This window comes from Sphaerodactylus townsendi, linkage group LG05, assembly GCF_021028975.2.
Source record: "Sphaerodactylus townsendi isolate TG3544 linkage group LG05, MPM_Stown_v2.3, whole genome shotgun sequence".
NCBI lineage: Eukaryota > Metazoa > Chordata > Lepidosauria > Squamata > Sphaerodactylidae > Sphaerodactylus > Sphaerodactylus townsendi.
In genome coordinates this window covers 41381459-41408024 of record NC_059429.1, presented here as the reverse complement: position 1 = coordinate 41408024, position 26566 = coordinate 41381459, and the positions used below count along the sequence as shown (strand labels likewise).

General features: G+C 40.2%; 1 protein-coding gene across 1 annotated transcript in view; it reads left to right on the top strand.

The window, feature by feature from the left end:
• DPYD (dihydropyrimidine dehydrogenase) overlaps positions 1-26566 on the top strand; it is a 652845-nt gene that overhangs the window by 572988 nt on the left and 53291 nt on the right. The window contains exon 20 of the mRNA XM_048497540.1: positions 1336-1515. Within this exon, the coding sequence (XP_048353497.1) occupies positions 1336-1515 (180 nt within the window). The remainder of the gene's footprint in view (positions 1-1335; positions 1516-26566) is intronic.

The following is a 26566-nucleotide window of genomic DNA, read 5'->3' as shown; positions in this document are numbered from 1 at the left end:
GCGCGCGCGCAAGCAATTGTAAGAAAGAGCAATCCTTAGAGGAGTTGACCATTAATTTCATATTTCTTAACTATAGCAAGTGCCTTGTCTAGGATAATTGTAATTCTTGGTTCGTACTACATTGAAGATAGAATTTGGATAATATTTGGATGCCACACTGTTATACCTTAGTTTTTCCTAGCAAGAGCTACATTCCATGGTTCATTTTCCATGCAAGATCAGAATAGAGAGAGATAGTGAAAGTTGTGTATCTCTGATTGCAAACATGCTGACATGTGAAACTGAAAGTTGTTTTGTTTAGGACATATAATAGTATGTCACCATTTAGTCCTATACAAGTTCATACTTATTTTATTTATTTATATAATTCCCAGGAGCAAGGGGGGTGGGGAGAGACTTCTTGGAGGTCATGATACTCTAGGAATTTCAAAACCTCTACTATAAAATTATAAAGATTTTTTTTAATTCCTAAAGTGCGATGATTTCACTTCCTGTTCTTAAACAAGAAGTGACTTCCATGTGGGGAATAGGGAGAATCACAGGGAAGTGCCCTGCCTTTACCAGCTAAGTAGCAACACTAGTTACGTGTTCCCAGAGATTTACCACCACATTTTGGATCAATTGGAACAAAACATCTTCAAAGGCAGCCCTATACAGAATGTTAAAATAGTCCAATCTGGTGATTGTGTTATCATGGATTACTGTAGCCATGTCAGCAGCATCTAGATAAAAGGCCAGCATACAAGCTAGCTGTAACTGAAAGGTTTTCCTAGCAACAGCACCAATCTACTTACTCATTTGCAGGTATGGGTCCAGGAAAACCCCTAACCTTGTATATTGATCTATCATGGACAGCTTAACCCTTGCTAAAAAACAGGTCCCATTTATTTACCTTATTATGAGTGAGTTTGTTCTTATACGTGAGCTAGACAGCAATCACAGCAGCAACAAAGATTCAGAATTCTCAGACAAGTTTCACTGAAATGATGAATTTTGACCACTGAACTATGAAGTGCCTCTTTCCATTGAGCTGTTTCCAACTATCTTACTTATGAGAACTTATTAGCATGAAGAGTTATGGCAATTAAAGCCATACATGATTAATTGATGCCTCAGAAAACTATACAGATGTTGACTATCAGTAGTCTTTGATCGCCTGAGTACTGAATATTCTGTCTCAAATACCAGTAAAGTATTGCATGTAACCAGTATTGCATGTAAAGTATTGCATGTAAAGTATTGCATGTAAAGTATTGCATGTAAAGTATTGCAGTAACAAGTAACAAGTATTGCATGTAAAGTATTGCAGTAACAAGTTTATGTTCTCTCTTCCAGGTATGCAGTGCCATACAGAATCAAGATTTTACTGTGATTGAAGATTACTGTACTGGGCTAAGGGCTTTGCTATACCTGCAGAGCATAGAGGAGCTTCAAGACTGGGATGGACAGAGCTCACCAACTACAAGGCTTCAAAAAGGAAAGCCTGTGCCCAAAATTATTGACCTTATGGGAAAGGTATGTTCTGTACCTTATTTTTTCTCAGCTGTGAATCTCTGGCCCAGGGCCATTAGTCCCATTAACTTTGAGATAAAGTTGAAAATTGAATATTAAAGATGGGACTTTTTTTCTCTCATCTCTCTCACTATATCACTTTCTTCATTCTCTATGAGACTAAGAAAAGTTTTTTAAAAATGATGAAAGTACCAGAAAAGCTGTTGTGAAGCTAGTCCATCATCATCTTGTTTGATAGTAAGCCCCATTATGAGTTTAAAGTTTGTAAACAACACAAGTAGGACATTGTTGTGTTTTCTGGTACCATAAATTTTGATTGCACAAGTGCATACAAATTATTTAATCCAAGGAAGTTACTATACACAAGGAGCTTATCATGCAAAACACTCTCCTCATGGTTGTGTTTCATGCAGCAACCACAACACTCATTGCAGGTATGAACTAAGGCCAAAGGCCAACTATCTGGGTTGGAAAAATACCTCTCCCTGAAGAGAATCATGAGGAAGGTGCTTTGCATAACTATAAATAATGAAAGACACCCCTAAATGTATTGTCGAAGGCTTTCATGGCTAGATTCAACACCACTAAATGTCTGCATATTCGTTCATCCTATTGCCTCACCTCATCTGATCGATTAATGATTATCCATCCCATTGGATAAAACTCCTTCTTGCTCCATCCCACTTTTTGCTGGACATCCTGAGATAACAAAAAGTTTCCACTGCACTTCAGATATCTAATGTGGGTGTTAGTTTTAACATTTTCCAATGTAAGTAGAAGGTAAGTAAGATGAAAGAGTAAAAATAATAACCTAGTGTATTAGAGACAAAAGATATTCTATCCAAGCCCTCTTCCAGCTGTGCTCATTTTGTGCCTTTGGGTTGCTTTGTTGTTGTTTTTGCATAGGAGACGTTCATAAAATATCGTGACTTCGGTATTCTAGCACCACATTCCTTCTGAGTCTTTGGTTTCGGAGCTGGCCTCCTGTACAACCTTGAAGTTTTCACACCAAACATAGATAGCAAGCTTAATAAGGTGTTTCCAGTCAATCATGAAGACCATGCTGGAACATATGAGTAGGAACTCTTAGATAGTGCTGGACCCCAGCCATTCAAATGCTTTATCACCAGCACTTTGAACTGAGCTCAGTAAGTAACAGAAAGCCAGAGTAGACATAGCTGTGTAGTTCTTATCACTGCATGGTTAAGTACATTTATTAATGCCTTTGAAAATGCCATACCAATTGAACAGATTTAGCATTTGCACATGATTTAAATTTTGAGTCATATTCTCCAGAGGATCTCCACTCCCCCTTTTCACTCACTAATCTGATGGTGCCAAGAGCCCAGAAAGTAGCCCTCTGAAGCCATATAGGGATTCTCTCCACGTAGTTGCTGTGCTTAAGCATTCCCAATTTGCAATAGGATTCCTTGGGGACTGTTGCCAGCTGGAATAAGTTACAGCAGGCTCAGGGTGACTTTTACTTTCAACAAGGAGCGTCATGGTCAGAACTGGCTTTTTAATTTGCTCCCCGATGGTTTTTGCCTCCCTCCACTGCTGAGAACTAGATTTTCAGCAGAAAACCTGAGCTTTTGTTTCTGGCTTCTGGAAGAGATTTGCTTTGAAGAGGGCTTTCAGTTATACATCATGCCTATTGATTATCCTTCGAAAAATCTAATATAACATGGTTGAAAATGTTGTATAAAGCAAAGATTTACAAAAGAATAGGATTTGGAGTGTCAGATTGCTTCAAATCTCTGCTTATCATTGCTGAAGAGTAGAGTTCTTTTCAGTAAGAGGTTAGAGGGGTTTCTTTGTTCTCTGTAAAGCTCTGAAAATTATAACATTACCTTTCTATTATAAAGACAATCCTATCACTAAACTCTGGAGAATACAGTATTTCTGCTGGGGTTTTAAAAAAAAAGAATCAAGTCATTTCTGTTTCAACTACTAACACTGTGTAGTTAAATTTGAGTTCAAGAGGTTGTGTACTAACTTATTTTTATAGAAATATACACTTAATTTACATATGTCTAATAATGTGCTTAAAAGGAACTTTGGGATTTTCATCTTTTGTCATACCTTTATATTATGCTAAATAGCCATTGTCAGAAGATACTTTTCACACCGTTTCAAATGAGGGAAGGAAAATTGCAATTCATACTTTTTGCAGCTTGTCACAGTATCAATAATTAACTCTTTATAAGGGTATTAAATGAAAAGCTTCTTAGAAGAAACATTTAATGATTCAAAAGTAATCTTAACATGAGACTGATGTCTTAACAGAGGAATGAAGGGGAGGGGACTGTATCCAAGGAAGCTTTGTTGTCTGTACTAGAAATTTAAAAAGAACAGAAAATCAGCAGATGAATGACTTCAGACAATAGTTTAATGTTCTTCTAGTTTTGCTTTAGGGAAAATGTAAACATTGGAACATCTACCATTTTTTTAGTTAAGAAAAGGTTGTTTTATCTAAACTGATCAGTTTTAAACAATTTCAGGCTGAGCAATACTGAGGTGTACCTGCATAGTAGCCAGCCACTTCCATCAATGGCACGTGCACGCTTAATGGGTCAGAGTCTTTCCAGAAGTCCTCGAGCACCTGCCAGTGTTGGTATAGGTCCCAGCATCCCCTCCATGAACACCCCAAGCCAACCACCTGCCCACATGGAGCAACAGGTGCCCACCCCTTGGAAAGGAAAGGGAGAGATGTCTTGAGCAGTCTGTTCAGTAGCCACTAGGAATCACATCCTCCAGCAGGATGCCAAGATTGTCAAGAGCACTTTGTGCCAACCACAATTCCTCCCCTTGCTGGTTCTGGAGCAGGCGGGGAACTTGAAGTATCTCTGACAGGTCCCCCAGCAGCCTCTCAGTGTGTACCTGTCCCTCCCATACGTCACTTGTGACAGCAAATAGCCCCTCCAGGTGCCTATTTACCTGGGATGTGAAATAAGTAAACATCTGGCCTCCCGTGGGTTCATAAAAGGGGGAATAGAATAGAATAGTTGAAGCCATCTCTAGTTTAATATTTTATGTATTTTAATTAACTTATATTTATGATGTTTTAAATTTTATGTTGTTGGAAACCGCCCTGAGCCTTCGGGGAGGGCGGTATACAAATATAATAAATAAATAAATAAATAAATGTATCTGAGCATATCAAGAGCACTTAAAGTACTTCATAGAGCCAACATACTGGTTTGTATTGCATAAGATTAGTGAAGAAACAAGAGAGCACTTGTTCAATTTCAGCAGTGGCTTACAGAGTCAAATATAAAACCTTTTTGTCGACCTAGTGCACTGAAATGTGTGGTTATAAATTAATTCATGATAATTAAATATTAGATACTAAACTCTACAATACAAGGGAGAACACTCAATACCGTCCTGGGGTCACTTCATTTCCCACTATCCAGACGTTATATCTTCTTTCTCCCTGGAATCCTCCATATCTTCTCCACTTTCCTGGCTTTCATCTCTCCTTCCCACTCAGTACCCAACCTTTATTCTATCTACCCCTATCTTCAAGTGTATTATTTATTTATTTACTTCATTTATATCCCACCTTGTTCCAAAATGGAAACCCAACGCCTGAGAGCTAGATTAGGATGAGCGAGTTCACCCAGTAGGATAGTCTGGGAGGTCAGTCTAGCCTTAGGAAGGATCCTGCCTCCTCCACCTGCATTTAATAACAGAAACCAAGGTTTGAAGGCTGACAATATTGTTGTGGTTGCCACTTTGAGCAGTAGAAGAAGAGAGGGGAGGAGAGATTGGGGAATTTGAGTAGAAGCCCAAAGGCTTCTATAACACTTCTGTTCAGTTCTCTGCAGCTGGCCTGCACAACCTCTATGTGTGATTGCACTAATAGGTTACCCAGCTGCAGTGTTAAAAAAAATTGGAAACATCAACATTTGTGTTCCTTTCCCCCCTAGTAAGTGACCAAATAAATAATCCTAGTAAATGACCTATGTTCCTGGGATACATTAACATGGAAGAAAAAGTGGATAACTTCTGTTAAATGTTTATGGGGGGCTGGAAACTGGCAAAGCTTTTGAATTTACTGGGTGCAATCCACACAAAGTTAGGCAAATCAGTAGCAGTTAACTATATCTATATCTATAATATGAAATACCACTCACTGACTGACTCATGCACAGAACTCAAAAACCACCGAAGCCACACACATGAAATTTGGCACACCTGTTCCTTGCATGCTCCAGGTGCTCACTAAGAAAGGATTTCCCAAAATATTCACTTTCACTCGATTTATTACCTATTTACTGTTTTAACTGCTCATCTCTGGCCATCTGCGCAAACATTCTATGGGCAAACCAACCGCTCAGTCCACAGACATGCTGCATGAACATTCTAAGGGTGACAGTTCAACATCACCAGCTTCATGTCCTTCACCAACTGCACTCTACCACCACCCTCCACAACGCACGTGAACCTATTTGAAAACAAACCCATCAGTCCATAGACAGTCTGTGAGGAAATATGCTGCATGTCACCCCAAAGTTCACAAACAGGCTGCAAAAAAGTGTGCTGAATGTCACCCCGAAGTTAACAGACAGGCTGTGAAAAAGTACTCCTCCACCCACCCTCACGTTAACAACACCGCTACAGCCAAATACTATCAAAACAGATTACAAACCACACTATCACTACCTAGATTCTATTGTGTTCTGTGAGACTCAGAGAATGGATTTTACATGTTGCTTTAACACAGGATGGTGCAATCTTAGAGTTATGTTTTTGGAACTATGCCCCACTTGTAATGACAAGTGAGACATAGTTCCAAAACATGTTTTTTGTGGATATGGTTTCTGTAAAGGTAAGTTCTAAGTTTCACTAACCTTTTAGAGTTCTTTGAAAGGATCAATAAACATGGATAAGAATGAGCTGGTAGACATTGTTTATTTGGATTTTCAGACAGCTCTCGACAAATTCCCTCACCAAAGACTTCTGAGCAAACTCCAGAGTCATGGGATAAGAGAACAAGTCCTCTTATGCATTGAAAACTGGATAAAAGGAAGTAGAGAGTAGGAATAAGTGGCTAGTTCTCACAATGGAGGAATGTGAGCAGATGGGTTCCACAGTGATCTGTATTGGTATCCGTGCTTTTCAACTTGTTCATAATTGACATGGAGTTAAGGCTCAGTAGTGAGATTGCCAAGTTTATAGACAACACCAAATTACTTTGGATGGTTAAGACAAAAATATACTGTGAAGAACCAAAAGGATCTCTTAAAACTGGGTAGTGGGAATTAAAATAAATAAAATTATGTGTAAAGTGATGCATATTGGGGCAGATAATCTCATCTTCACATGTATCATAGATGCAATCTTGGCTGGCAGCAACATACCAAGAAAGGGACTTTGGGGTGGTAGTGAATAGCTTGATGAAAATATCAACTCAGACTGCTGTGAAAAAAGGCAAATTCCATGCTGGCCACCATTAGAACAGGAATAGAGAATAAAACTGCTGATGTCATACTTTTCTTGTACAGATTATGTTGAAGCCACACTTTGCATACTGTGTACAGTTCTGCTCACCGCACATAAAAAAGAATATTATAGAGCATAAAAAGGTGCAGAAATGAGTAACCAAAATGAACATGGTGAGTTCAGCAGCATTTTTGATATCTCATTTAGCAGGATGGGATAATGTGGATGATTTCTTGCAAGCCACAAAAAGTACCTGAATAGCATAACTCAGAGGCCACAACTGTACTGTCTAAGAAATATAAAAGTAAAGATTTTTTCCATAAAAGCAAGTAATCTAGAAATTTTTCAAGAAGGTGCTGGAAATAGTCTGCTCAAAGTGTGTGTGTTTGTAGTGTATCTTCAGAAGGTACTGTACTCCCCATGGTACAATTTGATCGATGTGAAGTCACTATCTAGTCCTGTCTGTTGCTTCCAGGAACCTTTCATTGGTTTGCTTACTTGATCTTTCTCTGGAGACTCCCTGCAATTATGTCCAAGAAATGCACTTGTGTCAGCTGGTTGCAACAAAAAGTGTTCCAATATATCAGCCTTTAGAGTAATTTCACCTACCTGTCCATGAATGAAACAAATTTCATACCTTTCACAGTGGCCAGCATACAAACACATGTAAATAAAGCTGCCTTATTCCTCTGGCAGGGATTCATTGTGTAACTTATCAGAAATATACAAGTGTGCCATCAGTTTAGGCTCACTACACAGATATTTGTGAGGAATTGAAAACAGTATCAAAATACCTTGCGTGTTGAAAGAAATTACTAAGCTAGAAAATTCATTAACAATAAAATTTTAGGAAAATGGCATAGATTCATTCCCATTCTGACACTATTTATTCATTGATGTTGGTGAAAAGTCTCACACTTCTGATTATTAAATAAAAAACATGGTAGGTATTAAAATAAATATACATTTTTCCAAGAGAACCAAGGAAGAAAACTATCAGCTGCTCTTTGAATGCTAGAGGGGAAAAGAGCTTTTTTATCACACTTTATTAGTTTGGTTCTGTTGTTTACCTTTAGCTCTAAATAAGCATCCTTGCCACTCTATTGATTTTGATCGATGTAGGCTGAATTTGGGAAACCAGACTAAGAGGCAAACTAACTTCAATGTTTCTTATGAAAAGCAGCCTTGGGAGAGATTCAATTTTGAATGTAGGTGCTTAACCCTTTCCCTGGTGGCTGTTCAAATTGCTTCCTCAAACTGCTTTTCCCAGTCAGGGGTCCTGTGAGATGAATGCTCGGTCAACATACATTGGCAACTTTATTGTAGGTAAAACACCTTTGAATGAGAGTGATTTTGACAATAGTGTCAGGGAAGATCTGAACCTCAGCCCTGATTCTCTTTTAAAACTCATAGCCACAGAAGGTTGCTGATAGTGACAGGATCCCATCCAATCTTACCAGCCACAGCAACACAAGTCCCTCCTTTCTTCTCTGTGATGAGAGCAAATAGCCAGGACAACTCTCTTGCACCACCAGCCAGGCTATGCTCCAGTGGGGTAACACCAGTCTGACCTTGCTTGGTCAGAAGCGAGACTGGTCTGATGCCACCCATTCAAACCACAGTGCCTCTAGGGCTGGCTCTCAAGAGATAGGGCTGCAGGGATGGTTCCTGAAGTTAGCAGCAACCTAGCAGGCTTTTTATGGGTAATGGGGCTGTACGCAGCAGGCAGGGTTAGTCTTTGAAATAAAAGGCAGCACTGCAAATAGGTGCTGGGAAAAGGCATCTGGTATAATGCCATATGGATGGAGGAAGGAGGAACCTGCCCAGGCCAATGATAGCATTCCTCCAATCTTAATATTTCCTGGTCACATGGGTGGGTGAAAATAGCATCTTACTTGTTATTTAAAGAGGTCATAGAAGCAGATGAATGTGAACCAGAGTAATGATTGAAACCAGATATATTATTAAGAGAGAATGCACAAAAACTATTCCTGTAGTCAAAAGAAATAAAAAACCCTAGCTGAATGACTGATGACATTCTTTAAATTGCTAAAGATATAAAGGGAGATATAAAAGGAACAAAAAACATGACAGAAGTACAGTCTAAATCCAGCTTTCTAGCAGCTTGCTAGAATGAGAACTATTATAATAATCAGTGTAATATACCAGTATAATAACCAATAAGAAACAGAACAACAAAAAAGGAAGAACAAGAGATTCGTTCCGCAGGATACAAAAAATCAAAAGGAAATTTAAGTAATGTCTTGGGGTGTTGAAAGATCAACATGGAAGTTCATGAACTGAACAGAGCAAAAATTTAAAAAGGTTGGAGCTATACAGAAGATGAAAGGATTCCTTCAAAGAAGAATATTTTGTGGAAGAAGCTTCTATTTTAGAAAGTGAAGTGAAAGCTGTGCACAATGCAATTGGGAGAAACAAATCACCAGGAATAGATGCAGGCCATCCCATTAATTTCTCATGCTATTAATGTGATGTTCAAACTCTTACAGCAAAGACTGTTGCCATATATAGAATGAGAAATGTCAGATGTTTAAGTTGGATTCAGAATAAGAACTGGAGAGCTTGTGCTTTTCTGGAGGGAAGGGTCTGTTTTACCCGTGAGCTCAGCCACTGAGCCATGATTTGTTCTCCTACAAGCTGATTCAAACAGGCTTCTGATATGTATATCATAGAAGTGGAAAACCAGAAATGAGTCTTGGGTTTTCATTTTCCCCTCTCCACAGACTATCATTTATTATTCTCCCCCCACCCTCCATATATTTGTTGCTGAATTTGTACCTGGTGTGTTATTGTCAGGGAGGCTGGCGCCAAGGTCACACCTGCGCTTGCTGTTATCTGTGTGGTAATGGGCCATCTTTATTTTAACTGCTTCTTGTAACTAGAGAAATACGTGTCCCCACTCCTCCCCTCCCTGGGGCCTGAGTGAGTTGTATCGCTGTCCTTGAGTTTGGAAACCCATAACAATACCGGCTTAACACTGTCTTTTCTTATGCTGCCTATTGTGGGAACCGGTACTGGTAGCGGGAAAGTAGAAATATATGCTAGCTGGAAAGCCTGAGCCCCAGCTCTGGCTTTCTTCAACTAAGGTCCTGACACCGTTCAGTAAAGCTCTTGAACCTTTCCTGAGTCTCGATTGTTGACTGGAGTAAGAGTCTCTTACAGTTATATATATATAGTGAGCTCATATTCCCGTGAGGGGCACTTCCCATTGAACATTCTACTTGTGGGGTTGAGGCACCATTGAGTTTATTCCTGTGTTCCACTGTGTATGAAGGCTGAATATGTGTGAATAGTCATGTTTACAAAAGTTTATAACAGAATTACAAACAACTCATAAAACTGTGGAATGTTGTAATCTGGGCAACAGCTAGGCAGTTCTCGATGGTAATTGTTTTCTAAAAAAGCACACTGAGATTATAGTGAGGTGGACTGAAAATGGTTTAATCTCTATGACTTTAATCTCTACATCTTTTTATGTACTATATGCTTGCTAGAATGAGGAATTGACATGGAGTAAGAACATAGTTCAAGCTTTTGTCTGTTTCAGTAAACACTGCCATTAAGAAAAAGCAGGGGAAAACATCAGCCACGTATTCAAGTTAACTCCTTAGATCTGGCAATGTTCATGTCTTTTACTGCTAGCATTGGATGCCATGCCAGGAAAATCTAGCTCCTGATGCAAAAGGATTTAAAAATAAGTCGAGTGCTGCCAAAAATACATAATTCTTTTTTGTACTCTCCAGTTTGTTTTACTTACAAAAACGGCCTGGTCATACCCTGCAGCATGCATTCATTACAGTGATCTTTGACTGGCAGATGCAAAGTAATACGATGCATATTTTAGTGCTTATTATAATACCCTGTCCAAAAACAACTTGACAAATTTGTGATTTCGACAGTGTCTCATTTTGCTGGCTGCGGTGCTCTGTGATTGCCTGGTCCACGTGGCTTCCAGATTATGCATACCACCAATACTTCTCATTAAAATGGCCACAGTTCACCAGTTTCGGTAGCTTGGAATGAACTTGGAATGAATTATTATACAACAAAGAGGCTGCTGTCATGCAGAACAAAAGACAAGCAAAAGAGAGCTTTGGCTTAATGAGGCTAAGTGAGTGGCTCCCCTGCATCACCAGTTACTTGACAGCCTTTGAGCATGGATTTTTTCCCTCCACATGCCAAAACCTTTGGCCTGTTATTTTGTGTTTATGCACCTTGAGGCTAATATACATTTTAATATGCTGCACTTCGAGGAGGGGGGGGGGGATCAGCCATTAGATTACAACATGTGCATTCCCTGTTAAATTAATGACAGCCGAACACAGAGATAAATTTAGGTTTTCATATTTAATTATAGCGCACTGCAGTACGTTTAGCAAGGATAAATTGCACTATTATTATGTTTCAATTTTTTGACATCTTTTCCTATTAACCATGAACCCTTACCCCCTCTACCTCTTGCCGTGTGCAGCATCTCTGTATGTTCCATCAACCCCACACACTATTAGAGTTTCATTCAATACGTTTTTGCAAGTATATTTTTTTCTCGTGTGACTTAGGGTTAGATTAATAGATGGATAAAACAAGTAAAGAGGGCCTTTAGCTCACATCAGAGAGCACTGTGAGACAAAAGGCAAGGAGACAAATGACTTAAGTATCCAGGTCTTCAGAGACAAATGGTCATCATGTTTGTATTTAGTATCACCTTTCTTCTGGCTTTTGCTGCTGAATGTATCTAGGTGACTATGGAGTTGGGTTAGCAGTTTTTTTCAACTTTTTCTAAGAGCTGACACCATGGAGAAAACTGTTGGCTCACTGTCCGTGCAGTCCTAAGTGGAGTTATTTTATTTATTTATTTATTTATTTATTTATTATTTGACTTATAGGCCGCCTCACCCCCGAAGGGCTCGAGGCGGCTCACAACATGGCTGTTATTCAGCAATCATATAACATAGCCCTTAACCTATTACCAGTTTAAAATCAGAATTTAAATTTAACATTTAAAATTTAAGCAGCACTTTCGTAAAATCGGTTATACAGTCCTAAGTCCTTTGAAATCATTGAGCTTAGAAAAGTATAACACCTCTTAGGAATGCACTGTGCATAGGATTAGTAGTGTAAATCTTCCATTAGCTGGTCATTTGCTTCATTCAACATTTGGACTTTACCATTAACCAGTATATCATACCCACCACACCCTTTTTTAAAACCTGATTGGCAGCTGAATCCTAAATCTGCTTATTTAGAATAATAGTGGATTTGACTACAAACAAGCTTCATGCTGAGGAATCTCTCAAAATGTTCCTTGAAATAAAGTTCACATGTACTCCAGTGGTATTCCAAGAGCCCCATCCAGAACCGTTTTAGCATTGCCCTGACACCTTGTAATATATTTAAAAGATGGTATTAAAAGAGTATTTCAAATTGCACAACTAATAAAGAATGTCACATTCTATGCCATAAATTAATCTCCTTTTAAAAATTGTTTAGTTAATGCTGCTTCAGTGTAAATGGATGATATTCCCATTCAAGATCTGATTGTGATCTTACCAAATTTCAGTAAGGTTTAATTTTCCCAGCTTTCCTGTTGTAACGTATCCTTGCCATGTTATTCTGGAAATATACAAAGCTATTCATGTCTGTGTAGCATTTAATATTTTTAGTCTTCTTTGAAATCAACTCTGTTCCTTCTCAATTGTTCTGGAACTGAGAAAGTCTAGTTATTCCCAATGCATACTTAAAGGTGCCTTCTTTTACAAAGAAGGGATTTCCAACATGTTGTGACTATAAAGAGGGAAGATATGCTACAGGCCTTCCTCTTAAATTATTCCTTCTTGGACAGTTGTTTCATGACAAAAGACCCTATGATTTGATGACCAGAGGGGTCATGACAGGAATAATAATCACTGTTTTAAAGGGAATCTGGATCTTAGTGATAAAGCATTCATCATAGCAGACAGCCAGAATCTGCAAGTAGAAGTATTTTCCTCAATGTAAAGAAGGACAGTTCTTTAAAATTCAGCCCAACCACTCTCATTCTCAACTTCAGTTATTTGTGAAGCAATGCAAAGTATCTTCTTTGCACCAGTGAAACACATTTTCAGGATATTTCCCTGTCTGTAATAAGAGGTGGTGATTTATTCATTCTTCATAGAAATTGCAATATGTAAAATGATTTTCATTCTTCCATCTTGCCCTTCTCTGTATCCTTGTGAGATGAGCCACTTTTACTGTCCAGTTGCCAGTGGATAATTGAGCCTGAAATATGGCCAAGAGACCCTTAGGAAAGTTGTCTGGTTTTTTTTGTTTTTTTGTTTTTTGCTTTTGTTTAGCAATTGCACTTAGAAATGCTACATCAGAATAATTTTCTCTATGGAATAATCAACTTCTGCCTGTCAATGAAATAATAGTGTTTTGTATTATAGATCTTTTCCACAGTCCTTTTAATGGGAAAGTAATTGAAATCAACACCAAAGAATTGTGACAGATACGAAGTAGCATTCCATGCGGGTCCCAAGTTTAGAAGTGATGCCCTGCTTTAAAACCACTCTCATACTGTGTTGTCAGTGAGTTCCAAACAGACCAGGAAATGAGATGTTTGTTTAGGGTAGTTTTTAATATCATACATTATGTTTTTAATATCATACATTATGTATTTATTTATTATTTAATATCATACATTATGTATGTATTTATTATTGAAACATTTATACTCCATCTTTTCTTTGTGACTCAAGGTGTGCGTTTAAAACATATAAAGAAAAATAAAGCCAATACAAATACTTGTCCACCTAAATATCTGCAATGTATCCTACTAAAAGCCCTAATGAATAAAAAGGCCTTCTGGAGATGGTACAGTTACCCAGGATGGAGACGCAGTCTCTCAGCAATGTGGGGAAAATCTGGTTCCAGGGGGCAACACGTTGGGCACAGTGACAAGGACAGAAGGGTTTCAGTGCACTGGGCAATAGGTCCTTTGGAGGGCATGATGTTTATAGAGTGAAGAACCACCCTTGGGAGGAGTCATGATGACCTTTGGAGCTGTCCAGATGGATTGTTTGAGAAACAGTAGAGTGCAGTAAGGTGGTCATGAGAAGTTAGTTACAGAAGGGAGTATCTGGATTAAGATAATCAGGGGAGGCAATGTCATTGGGTCCTCTTGTGGCGGGAAATGGGTATCCATTCAGCAGGGCTACTGTATCATGTTGAGGACACGTTCTTCTTTGGCTGTGGAGCTGAAAGTGTACTGCTATGGGAAGCAAGCTGAGAGCATGAGAACAGAAAGAAAAAAAATCCTGGAAGTTCCTTGTAGGTAGACCTGGCTCATTGCCAGAGAATGGGCTTCCCATCTCTGCAATGCCAGCATCATCCTTTAGGCTGGCACATAGTCAGGGATACCTGTGAATAAGCACTCCCCCTGCTATGCCAGGGTTATCTGGTAACAGCACCCCTCTTTATATTTTAAGGAAGCACATTCCCCAGTGTGGGATCTACTGTATAATTTATTTGCTTCATTTATAGGCTGCCTTGCTAAATGAGACTCAAAGCAGATTACAAAATATTTTTTTAAAAGTCACACAGCATTAGACATGCAATAAATTATTACAGAATTGGAAAATACTGTAAAAGCTAAATTGTATATTGCAATAGACTATAATCCAGTTCTCTATTCTTTTATAAAAGTGACCTCCTAAATTGTTCCATTATAATATACTGTAATCCCATTATAAAAATGCCTTCCTAAACATTTCTGTTTTGCACATTATCATAAACAATAAAAGTGTAGGGGCCTTCCTGACCATGTATTTCCAACCAGGGATGTTCACTTGCGCAACATTTATGTCATTCCTTCTTCAAGAAAGTTAAGAAAGAAGATATTGCTGCACCGGGACCTACAGTTCAAATAACACTTAATTCATTCATACTGAAGAGTTTGGCTGGTTTGTTGTAGAGATAACTTCCCTATAAGTGCTATATTACAGAGGCGTAGCAAGGGGGGAAAGCGCCCGGTGCACCAGTGCATCCTCCACCCCAGAACACCACTGCCCCGGAATGCCCCCACGATGACCATGGAACACCCTCGCCACACCCCCACCGGGGCTCATGCCCCGTTCATTGAACTCAGTGGGCATGCATAAGATTGCATTCTCAGTTTGCAATCTACTTGTCAGAGATCCCATCATGACACTATATAGCTTGAAAGATTCTGACAAAACCCTTATTGATTTCCAGATGTTATTCTCTCACTGTAAGCACATGGTCCAGGTATCCAACAGGCTGATCTTATAGCACTTGCTATGCAAAGGTTAAAAATTAGCAAAGCCTGGCTCCCAGTACTTAAAAAATGGACTGATAACCCCACCCGCAATACAATGCACTCAACCACACCTTTGCATAGCAAGTTCCATCCAAATACTTAATGATTGGTTCCCCACCCTGGGACATGGACAATATACCACACTAAACTTTCCCTTCTCACTTAGACACAGTGAGAAACAGACTTTTCTCTGTGATACACCTCTGAAGATGCCAGCCACAGATGCAGGCGAAACGTTAGGAACAAAATCCACCAGACCACGGCCACCCAACCCGGAAAAACCACCAGAACCAGAGTTGAGTCTGTTTCCCCTTTTCTTTGCTGGTTTCCTCTATTCTTGGCCCATCATTCCTGCACAAATTGGTATACATCAATAGGAACAGCAGACACAAAAAGCTGCACATACGCTGTTGGTAAGGTTGCCAGGTAGTGACTGGCAGCTGGCAGAAGTATGTGGGTAAAGGGTGGGGCAAGGGCATGGAGTTTTCATCAGTACAATTGTTACATCATTTGGGGGGGGGGGGAGAGAATTAGAAGTGATGCCATGCCTTTCTAGGAATTGCTGGAAACTCTATAGTAAGGCCATAGAAATGATGAACTGTATCATGCCAAAGGTGATTTTTTTCATTTATTTTTCTCCCACCAAAGTGACAACAGTCTGTGGGGGGTTGCCAGTATTCTGACTGTACGTGCACCAACAATTTGCAGACTGTGTGAAGCAGCTGTGCTGGAATCCTTACGGCTGTGTATTCAACCCATAATTGATAATGTTCTGTCTGCTGACTATTTAGACCCTGAGAACTACTGCCTATATAGCAACAAATAAGTTATCAATGTAACTTAGTAACCAAAGTACCCATTACCCCACAGCATACAAATCGTCTTATTCAGGAAGGCCTGTAGAATCAACTACTGCAAAGGTGCAAAACTATTTGACATTGTGCATTATTCAAGCTTTGAGCTAAATGATCTGGTGAAATGCTCAAGTCATATAAAAAAATAACAGACAATAAGGGCTTTTCTGCATGGGTTTTTTCATAGGTTCTGGCTCCATACTTTTTCAGTTTATCCCCTAATTCCTGCATACTTTTTTGTGCTTTTGAGTTTCACCTTAGTTTTGTTTTGTTTTTCTCCCAATCCAATCCAGTTCACCAGATAAGAGTTCACTGTTCATGTGGAGACGTTCTCCAGCTCTCCAAATTAGAGTCCATTTGCTCTTAACCATCATACCAAGCTGACTCTTAATATTTAAATATTTCAGGATTTTTGGTTAGTAGGTAAATGATGAATTAACAAATGGATAAGTGAACATACTGTGCTTTAAGAATGTGAGCAGTTCTCATGAAGTGTAGACAAGGGGGCATAATTCATTGCAGGACTAGGTTCTGTCATACATATTGTGAAACAGAAGCAACTGTGAATAATGAATCTTTGGATATGTCTCTCTTGTCTGCCTTCATCCTTCCTTAAGGACCTACTACAAAGAGTTAAATTGCATTTTTCCTTAGTATTTTCTTCATTAAAAAAACACACCTAAGCTTACTTAGCCAACAGGTTCTTCTGAGGGCACAATCACGTGAAAGCCTATTAATTTTTACATGAAATCCAATTTGGTGGGGAGAGGATTGACGCAGTATTTGGGTAGCAAAGTGATCCAGTGATTCAAGTGATGCAGTGCTATAAGATCAGCCTGTTGGATACCTGGACCATGTGCTTACAGTGAGAGAATAACGTCTCTTGGCACTCTTAAAAATGTTATAGTGCACTTATAATTTCTACACAAAAATTATCACAATAGGAGAAGAATTGGCCATGGGAATTGGCAATGGGAATTGTAGTCCATGAATATCTGGAGAGCCGCAGGTTGCAGACCCCTGTTCTAGAAGTATTGAGCATTTGGTTGCAAACTGTGAAATATATTTTATTTATGTATTTTATATCATTTATTGTCTGCCTTTGTCACTTGGACTCAGGGTGGATTACAAAAAGGCCCTTTCCACACAGCAAATGTAAAGTGGGTTGCAGGCAGAATAAATGAACCCAACGTAGCCCCATGCTGTTTGCATGGCTTGGCTTCCAGTGATCAGCAAGCACATTGGCTGGGGCGTGCGCCTTTGCACGGAGGCACTTTTTACCCACTCATCTCCTTTCACTGCATAGCTACAAAGCCTGGCAGGCAAGTGTAGCTCCAAAGCGTGTCTAAGTAACACACTTCCCAGAGCAGCTGTTTGCTTGGTTGGTGGCTGTAATCCACATTAAAACAAAAGAATTGCAGATAGTGTGATTCTTGAAAAACCCGTGTTGCGGGGGGGGGTGTGTGGAATGTGGAGCGGACTCAAGTTAGGAGCAGGATCTGTGCGAAGTTTCCCCCCAACATGGGTATTATACCGTGATTAGCCCACATTTATTGGCCCATGCAGAAGGGACCAGTCAGTACAGTTGACAGGACAAGCTATTCAATAAACAATGTAATAGGATTAGAGTTATAAATCATAAATCTAAAAATAGAACTGAAGTAAAACATAACCATGAGTCTTAATATGACACATTAAATGCTACAAAAATTCCATAGTATGAGGGCACTAGTTTCAGTAAGCTAAACACAGTAGAACAGACCACAATCCCTAATAATTTATCTAAGTAACTATGTGAATTGTTTAGTACAGTGCAACTCTATTGCTTGTGTAGAAAAGTCCTCTTGAATAATTTAGCTTTGCATAGTTTGTAGAAATCCAGGAGGTGGGAGCCTCTCAACCTCTTCAAGCAGGCTATTCCACATGGTGGGGGCCATAGCAGAGAAGATTCATGTACGGGCAGTTGTATTCGCCCTTTTGCAGGTTGGCACCTGCAGAACACCTTGCTCTGATGAACCAAACTGTGATGGCAGAGCATAGGAGGAGATACGGTCTTGCAAATACAAGGGTTCAAAGCTATGAAGGGCTTTGCAAGTAATAGCCAATACCTTAAATTGAGCCCAGTAACTTGTGGCAGCCAGTTTAGTGATTGCATATTCATGTTCTATCTAGCTCCTGTTAATAGCCAAGCTGCACCATTCTACAGAAACTGAACAAATAAAGCAAGTCGGAAGACAGAGCCTCAAATGATTGATTGCTCACTGGTTTGAGTCCTTTTGTGGTATCTGTTTTCAGTGATCCTTTATAAGTTCATAAATGCTAAAATTATATTTACAGTTTAAAATGTGGTTGCTGTCAGAAAGGTAGTAAGGTCTTAATAATGTCTCCAGGAAATTATTCAGATTTTGTAATGTTGCAAAGTTCAGGCAAACAGCTGCTAGTAAACTGCATGCTTTGCTCCTGGGCAGTTCAAGAAAGTAAACTGAAATTAATGAGGTTAACATGCTTGGAGAGTAATAGAGTTGCCCTCGTTGCCTTCACAGTCACAGGTCATTGCTGGCATGAAGATTGTTCCGGGGGGGGGGGGGAATGGCCAGAGGTGGCTGTATTGTCTTCAGCAGTCATGTGATCTGTGGGATATCACCTTAAATTAAGCTCTCCTTGAAGCAAGTTTTATGAGATTCATACGGACCAGTATCTGGATGGAAACTGGACATAATTGAACATTACAGTAATAATTTAAATTTAATGTGACATAGTGGTTAAGAGCAGTGGACTCTGACCTGGTGAACTGGGTTGCTTTCCCCCACTCCTCTACATAAAGCTTGCTGGGTGACTTCAGGCTAGTAACAGCTTTCTCAGGGCTCTTTCAGCCCCACCTACCTCACAAGGTGCCTGTTGTGGGGCGAGTAAGGGAATGTGATTGTAAGACGCTTTGAGACTACTTAAAATAGAGAAAAGCGGGGTATAAAAACCTACTCTTCTTCTAATGTGACATTCTGATGTGATTATTCAGGTGGTATAAATTCCTTGAGAAGATAGTAGCTTTCATCTTGGAAAACAGGATGGGCGAGCTCTTAATGTCATTATTCTTCATGTTTCTATGCTGCCAGTGAAGTAGAGAACTGGCTGAGAAACAATTTTGGTATTAAGCAACTGAGCACATAACAGGGATCAAAAACCCCTGCTTAGTCTGGAAAGGATACTTTATATTTTGTGCTCGTTCACACAACAAACTAAATGCCACTGGAAAAGGGCGGTAAAACTTGCTACATTCCAAAACATTATAAAAGTATGATAAAATCACACATAATACAAAACAATGGAAATTATTAAATGGAATTAAAATATTAGGCATAGGTGCTTTTATTGCACATTATTTGCCTTTGTACATCATAGTTATACAAATTCTAGAATTCGTGGTTCACTTACCAGACATAAAGATGAATGCTTTTGAGGTGAGTTGATAAAACCTAGTGGTAAAGTTTGTGATTCAGATCTTACCTCTGACTTGGTTAAATCACTGGCCGTTTTTGCATGGTCAAAATATCCTAAGGTGAGCATGGAAAATATCCCTGCAGCCGGGAATTCCACATGGTTCCTGAAGCTGCACAGAGTCTGACCCGGTGTTGCCCCGTGATATTTCATTTGCCCCGCAACTTTCAAAAATCACCTAATTGGTGGGTTTTTAAAAATGTCCCTTTGTGACCCCACTGCCATGCAAACACCACGGGAGCAGAACCAGGGCCGAACTAATCTATTTTCCTTGCCTCGGCGCTCTGGCCCACCCCACCCATCAACAGGCACTAACAGCAACAAATGTTTGCATTGACTTTGGAATTGATTGAATTTGCTTGAGAGGCCTGTGTGCAGCGGCAGCACATCGGCATATATGATGCCAGTGGAGCTCTGGGACTGTTCACACGCTCCCATGTGTGCAGTCTCAGAGCCACCACAGCCCACAGAGGCACCTTCGCACAGAGGCACCTCCATTGTGTTTGTAAACTTACCTTCTCTTCCCTGCGCATCTCCGCAGGGATGACGGGCCATGCCCCCGTGGCCATGGCAATGCCTCGGTGGTCGAAGGGCAGGAGGCATGTTCCCTCATCCCTGCTGAGTGCACCAGGAAGAGAAGGTAAGTTAGCAAACAAAATGGAGCGCCTCCGACCCGGTGCCATTCGCTTGGCACTGGGTTCAAAATGATTCAAGATTTATAACAGATCGCTGGGCAAATGGAATAAGGCCTGGGCTTGTGCGGAAACAGCTGGGACATTACATCCTGGTCCTGCCTTGACTCCTTGGAAGAACCGGGGAGTCATGTGGAAGGAGAAACTGGGACAAATCAGCCGCAATACGTAAGATCCCGGTTCTACCCCGGGATATTTTGACCATGCAAAAATGGCCACTATTTCCCAGCTTCAGTACCTTTGTTGATCTGATGTGGTAATGATAACAGTGCTGACCTATTTTATAGGCTTGTTGCACCTTTCTTAAGTAATGGGAAATTTAGATCCAGGTGTAAAGATAAGCAAAATCTGAATGCCAATACATGCATGTTCCGGTAGTGTACATTGCACAACCTTCACTAGAAGAAAGATTATGAGGTAGTGGGTTGGATCCAGTAAAGTGTTTCTGAAGGCTCAAGTACTTGAGCCCTCAGAGTACTACTTTCTCTGTTCTCTAGATTTTCAAGGGTGTTTCCAGTTTCTGCCCATAGAAGCACTTCTGGCTTCAACCTTGTGTTTCTGTAAAAGCAATACATGCTTGGTTACATTTAGGACAATTTAAATGCTTCCCCTGTGATAGAGGACTGTTTGCTGTGGTTGTCCAGAGTGTTTTTCAGCAATAGATTGGTGCACTGTCAATTGTGTTGTCCTGCCTACACACCATGAAAAGTACAAAACATTTTTAAAAACTGTATGGCAACATCACTCCATACAGGAGGATGAAGATACCCAAGGCTTAAAATATCTGGCTATTTAAGGCTGGCAGAAGCACTCAATACTTTTATAACAGAGTAAATGCTGTGTTGCAATGAATTAGCAGAGTAAATAATATAGCAGAAATTCAAGTGTGTTGTTTTGTAGAACTTTACTGGACAACAGTTGCACTAAATGTAGTAACAGCAAACTCAATCTAGGCAAATGCTCAGTCTGGGTGTCTATTCAGTTTATCTGTGCCTGTGTGTCTGTCTGTTATCTTTGCTGGAGGGAGAGTTCTTTCCAGAAGCTCAGGTGATTCTAGGTATGTAACTTCAACAGTTAACTCTTGCTTGACTGAATGAAGCAGGCACTTGTAAAATCCTAATAGTAAACCAGTCAAACAAAACCAATATTCAGAAACAAACATTGGTGACACAATCGAAGGGTTGGCACATGTAGTCAGACAGTATAGTTTGATGTACAGAAAGCATCTTGCACTCTTTCCCCTTCCTTCCCAAGAACCTTGGTTATTGTTTCGATAGGTTACCAACCTCCAGGTAGAGCTTGGTGATCTCCTGGAATTATAACTGGTCACCAGACTACAGAGATCAATTCCCCTAGAGAAAATGACTGCTTCAGAGGGTGGTCTGAAAGGCATTATACACAGCTGAAAGGTCTTGCACCTTTCCAAATCCTGCACTCCCCAGACTCTACCCCAAAATTTCCAGGAAATTTCCAATTTAGAGTTGGCAACCCTGTGTTTGGACAAAATCTGAGATGCCAAGCTATACCCTTGGAAACATAGTCCATAGACATCCTGACATTTTAACAGTGGGACTATCTGGGAATTACATTTCCCAGGATTTGTTTTGAATCTAGGAGTCATCCAGGAGATCCAAGATTGTGTAGGGGAGAAACAGTAGAAACAAAAGCGATTTGCTTTCTTTCTGCTTCTGTGTAACCAGTCAGCAGGGATCCTCAAGGTTTTCATGCACACAGTCAGAAAGTTTCTTCAGCATTCATTTTGTGTTTTGGACAAATACTGTAGATGTAGGGGTGTGTGTGTGTGCGCGCGCATGTGTGTGTGTTAAAAATTATTTGGTACTTTTTCATTGAAAACTGGCTGCTTTTACATAAGTTTGAGTGTATTGCTTTGTTAAGTTCAGTTTGTTCTGAGTCTTATATACTCAAGCCATAAAGGCTTTTATGGGAACAATAAAACTTCAGTTGTGAGTTCTGCATTTGATGGACTCCCATTTAAACAATGCTGTTCTTACTACAATGCTCATAGAATGGATAGTTTGTAGATAAATCAGTGGCAATATGTCTTTGCTTCTTAAGCAGATTTTTTTAAAAAAAATTCTGTGTTTTTCAGTTATAGAAAGCAGTGCAAATTCCAGAGTGAAGTATTTATCTTGGAATGACAAGAATTGGTTAATATACCAAAGAACCATGCAATCCTGAGTAGGCGTGGGAAACAGTAAGGGCTCTGGAAGCAGCATGATTCCTGCGCTGGCACAGATACCACCTCTTGCCAGCATTAGTGGCATCTTATACCCAGCGGTTCATGTGTTAACTCTGGTGCCTGTAAACTATAAGGAAAAGAGTCTCTACCCAACTACCATTCCCTTCAAACTTCTCCAAACTTTAGGATCACCTCACAGCATTTAAAGTAAATATCTCCAATGAACTAGGGATGGGAATTGTTCTCCAATACACAGTGTAAAATTCTTCTCCTGGCATGAGAATAGTCCATCTCTGACACAAACTCTTACAGCCTCATCTGGGTGCCCAGCCGCAGTGCCACAACCAAGCTTGGTTGTCACCCCCAAAGGGGCTTTCCAGTGGCATGAGGAGGCTCAAAAAGTCAAAAAGCCTCTCACCAATGAGAAGCCTCTATGGGCCTCAATGGAAATATGCTCCCCAAAAGGGTGGCTTAAGTCTGAGGTATAGGCCGCCAGTGTAATGACAGCAAAGGCCAAGAGGGAGGCAACTAAGTCATCTCCCCTGGCCACACCCCCAGGAGTGGCAGGGATCCTAGGATGCTTGCACAGCATCCAGCACCGCATTTCGAGGGGGGGGGGTGCCATCTGCCAGCATTGCTCCTCTGCTGAGGTAAGTGTCCCAGGAAGCGCGAATCTGCTAGTGCAGCAGTGCATTGCTTTCTCAAACAGATTCAGCCATTAAAGGCTTTTGTTTGTTTGTTTGTCTTATTTTTTTCTTTCAGGTACTTCTTATTTGTATTAATTAACCCCAAAGTAATTTTTTCTCACTTCAGCCTCCCAGATGCAGAAGGTGGGGTGATAGGAATATCCAAAAGTTAGGGAGGGAAAGAAGTAAGTTTTACATTATAGGCCAATTAACATCTGCAAGAATTCTGAAGTTATACAACTATTCTATAGGAAATAGTAAAGCTTCATTTGATGCTATTAATTCACCTATGTCCACATTGATAAGATTATGCTGCAAGGGTTCACTTTTTTGTGTTTAAAGAATTAATTGTTGAGAGATCGTCAAATATTTAATAGCTGAAAAAAATCACTAAGCAATTCAGTTAGCTCAGACTAGAGCAGGGGTAGGGAACCTATATAGCTCGAGAGCCGTGACGATGCGGCTTTTCTGCTCCTTTGCACTGTGTATTTCTCCATCGAAGCTGAGCTTGCCGGCCCCATCCTTGCCCAACCCTGTATAGGCAGCAGCAGGGCGGGAGCACCAATCTGCTCCAACGGGTCGGCTGGGCCACGCCACGGGCTTCCCCTCTCGCCTGCCCCATTGGAGCGGGGCAGGTGCTTTCCCGGCGGCCAGCGAGGCCCGAAATAGTCAGCTCATCTCCCTTTAGGCCCGCCCTGCAGGCAGCAGGGCGGGCACATCCATGCGCTTCTCAGAATGAGCGGAGTAAAAGGTAAAAAAACCCCTATATATATAGTGTTATCTTTATTTTAAATGTCAAAAATTATTTGCGGCTCCAAATGTTTTCTTTTCCCGTGGAAAACGGGTCCAAATGGCTCTTTGAGTGTTAAAGGTTCCCTACCCCTGGACTAGAGTAACTTTGCATAGGATTGCCCTGTTAATATTGCATATATGGATATCTACAGATAGTACCATTGCTACATTTTTGAAGTCAACCAATGTGAAAAGAATTCAGTAATGTTAGAAAGACACATTCCTGGTCTAGAAACTGTTTTAAGTTCAGATCTTTACTTCATTTGAAGCTAATACCACCTTCCATATGGAAGAATTTTCACCTACGTGACTGCCTAATCATATGTATTACCCCACTCTACCCCCTCCCAAAAAAATTTAATTTCTTTTCTGTCAAGTATTTGATTTTGAGGTAGAAGTTGGGAGTCTTTCTTTACCGAGGCTTCTATAGTTTTTCCACATTGATGGATAGTTATTGCCTGTGTTACTATTCCATAACGGGTAACACTGAGTAAGAAATGCATTTCCTTGATCTGTTGCATTTAATTGCTACTATCTTCTTTGTCTTTCCTGTTTTCTCTGTGGTTTGCAAATGTCACAATTCTAACTATCATATGATTTGAAAGATATAAACAGAAGTTTTCATGAGATGTTTGAGGGGAAGTTATTTTCATTTGTGTAATGGCAGTGGTGTAGTGGGGAAATGGTGCCCAGGCCCCTCCCTCCATTCCCCCGCCCCCTACTTACCTTAGTTCAGCCAGCTGCGGGGGCTGGCTGGTGCAGTGGGGCTGGGCAGGGGCACCCACTAGCGGCCTCCACCAGGCCTGACTCAGTGAGGCCAGCCCGGCAGAAGCATCTGCCGGGCCTTGCGACAAGGGGCAAGGGGGAGGGGTGTGGGGGCGATTTTCTGCCCCCCACATGACTCCAACGGTGCCCAGTGCGCAGCGCCCCCCAATGGTATCTGTGCCACTATGTAAGGGTATTTTAATGATTTACTATCATTTTCTTTCATTGTATTTGTTTGTGTGTTGTGGAATCAGAAGGTTGTGTGGGTTGTTCACGTATGTGCTTAGTTTTAATTTTAATATGTTAGGTTAACCTTTGGGGGGTTGATTTATTAGAAGGAAGAGTAGGAGGAGTAGGAGGAGTTGGATTTATACCCCCCCCTTTCTCTCCTATAGGAGACTCAAAGGGGCTTACAAACTCCTTTCCCTTCCCCCCTCACAACAAACACCCTGTGAGGTAGGTGGGGCTGAGAGAGCTTGGAAGAACTGTGACTAGCCCAGCTGGCATGCGTTGGAGTGTACAGGCTAATCTGAATTCCCCAGATAAGCCTCCACAGCTCAGGCAGCAGAGTGAGGAATCAAACCTGGTTCCTCCAGATTAGAGTACACCTGCTCTTAACCACTATGCCACTGCTGTTCCTGGTGGAGTTAATGTGTGTATCAGAAACCTATGAAAAAGTAAAATCTACTTGACTAAAGAAGATGTGAGAATGTATGCCTTTAATCTACATCATTCTTAGTGAGGGATTGTTTTAACTTCTTATTCAGACATCTGCATCTCCAATTGAAGAACAAGGAAGTAATTATAAAATGCTGTAGCTATACATGGAAGGACAGGCACAGCCAATTTCTTCATAGCATCATAAATCAATAACTGGGGCAGAATATCCGTTACCACAGAATACTTATAAGTCAGGCATGGTCATCTGTATTGCAGCACTTTACTGGACATTTAAGAAGCAAATCAAACTTTCCTTCATTGTGAGGTGGTCATCCTTCCCCAGATAAAATGTTAAATTGTCAACATTTTAGGAATATATGAATAGTGAAAAAGATAGTCATCATTAGTGATTGTTGGGAAAGATATTTTGTTATTTAAACAATACAATAAACTTTATTATAATATAGCTTTCTTTATCTGTCTGTCCTACATATTATACAGTAACATCTTATCATGTTGAAGGCTGGGCTTTGACATTTCAATATTGCCATTTGGCAATGGAGCAGGAACCAGTATTATTTTATTCATGACATGGATCTGTATACTCTTTGTAATACTGTGATGATTTATAATCTTTTTAATGACTGAGATTTTCTCTAGATAAGTTTCTAAAACACTTTAAACAATAAGGATCCTCTGGAGACTTAAATGGCACAGAATCAGCTATGATCAGATGCAACCCAAAAAAACAATCGGAAGCATCAAGTTAATTAGTTGTTCAGTTGTTCATTCTTAATTTCTTACTAGATGATGTTAGCATAGATTTCTTCGGTTTATGTCTACATAAAATTCTGATATTGCATGGATGGTATATTAACACGGTTATAATTGCTCTTTTTAGAATGAAATCAAGATGCTTGGGCCAGATCCCCAAATAAAGGAAGACTTTTCAAACAATGAAAATAGGTAGGGTTGCCAGGTCCTTCTGGCAGGGGGTGATGGATTTACTAGCTGTGGAGGGAGGCTGATGCATATGTGCTGGCATCACTTTCTTGGGGGAAGGTTTTGTATTTAGGCAACAATTCTATGGTAGCAGCATTTTTTACTTTAGAAAGAGAAGAGCT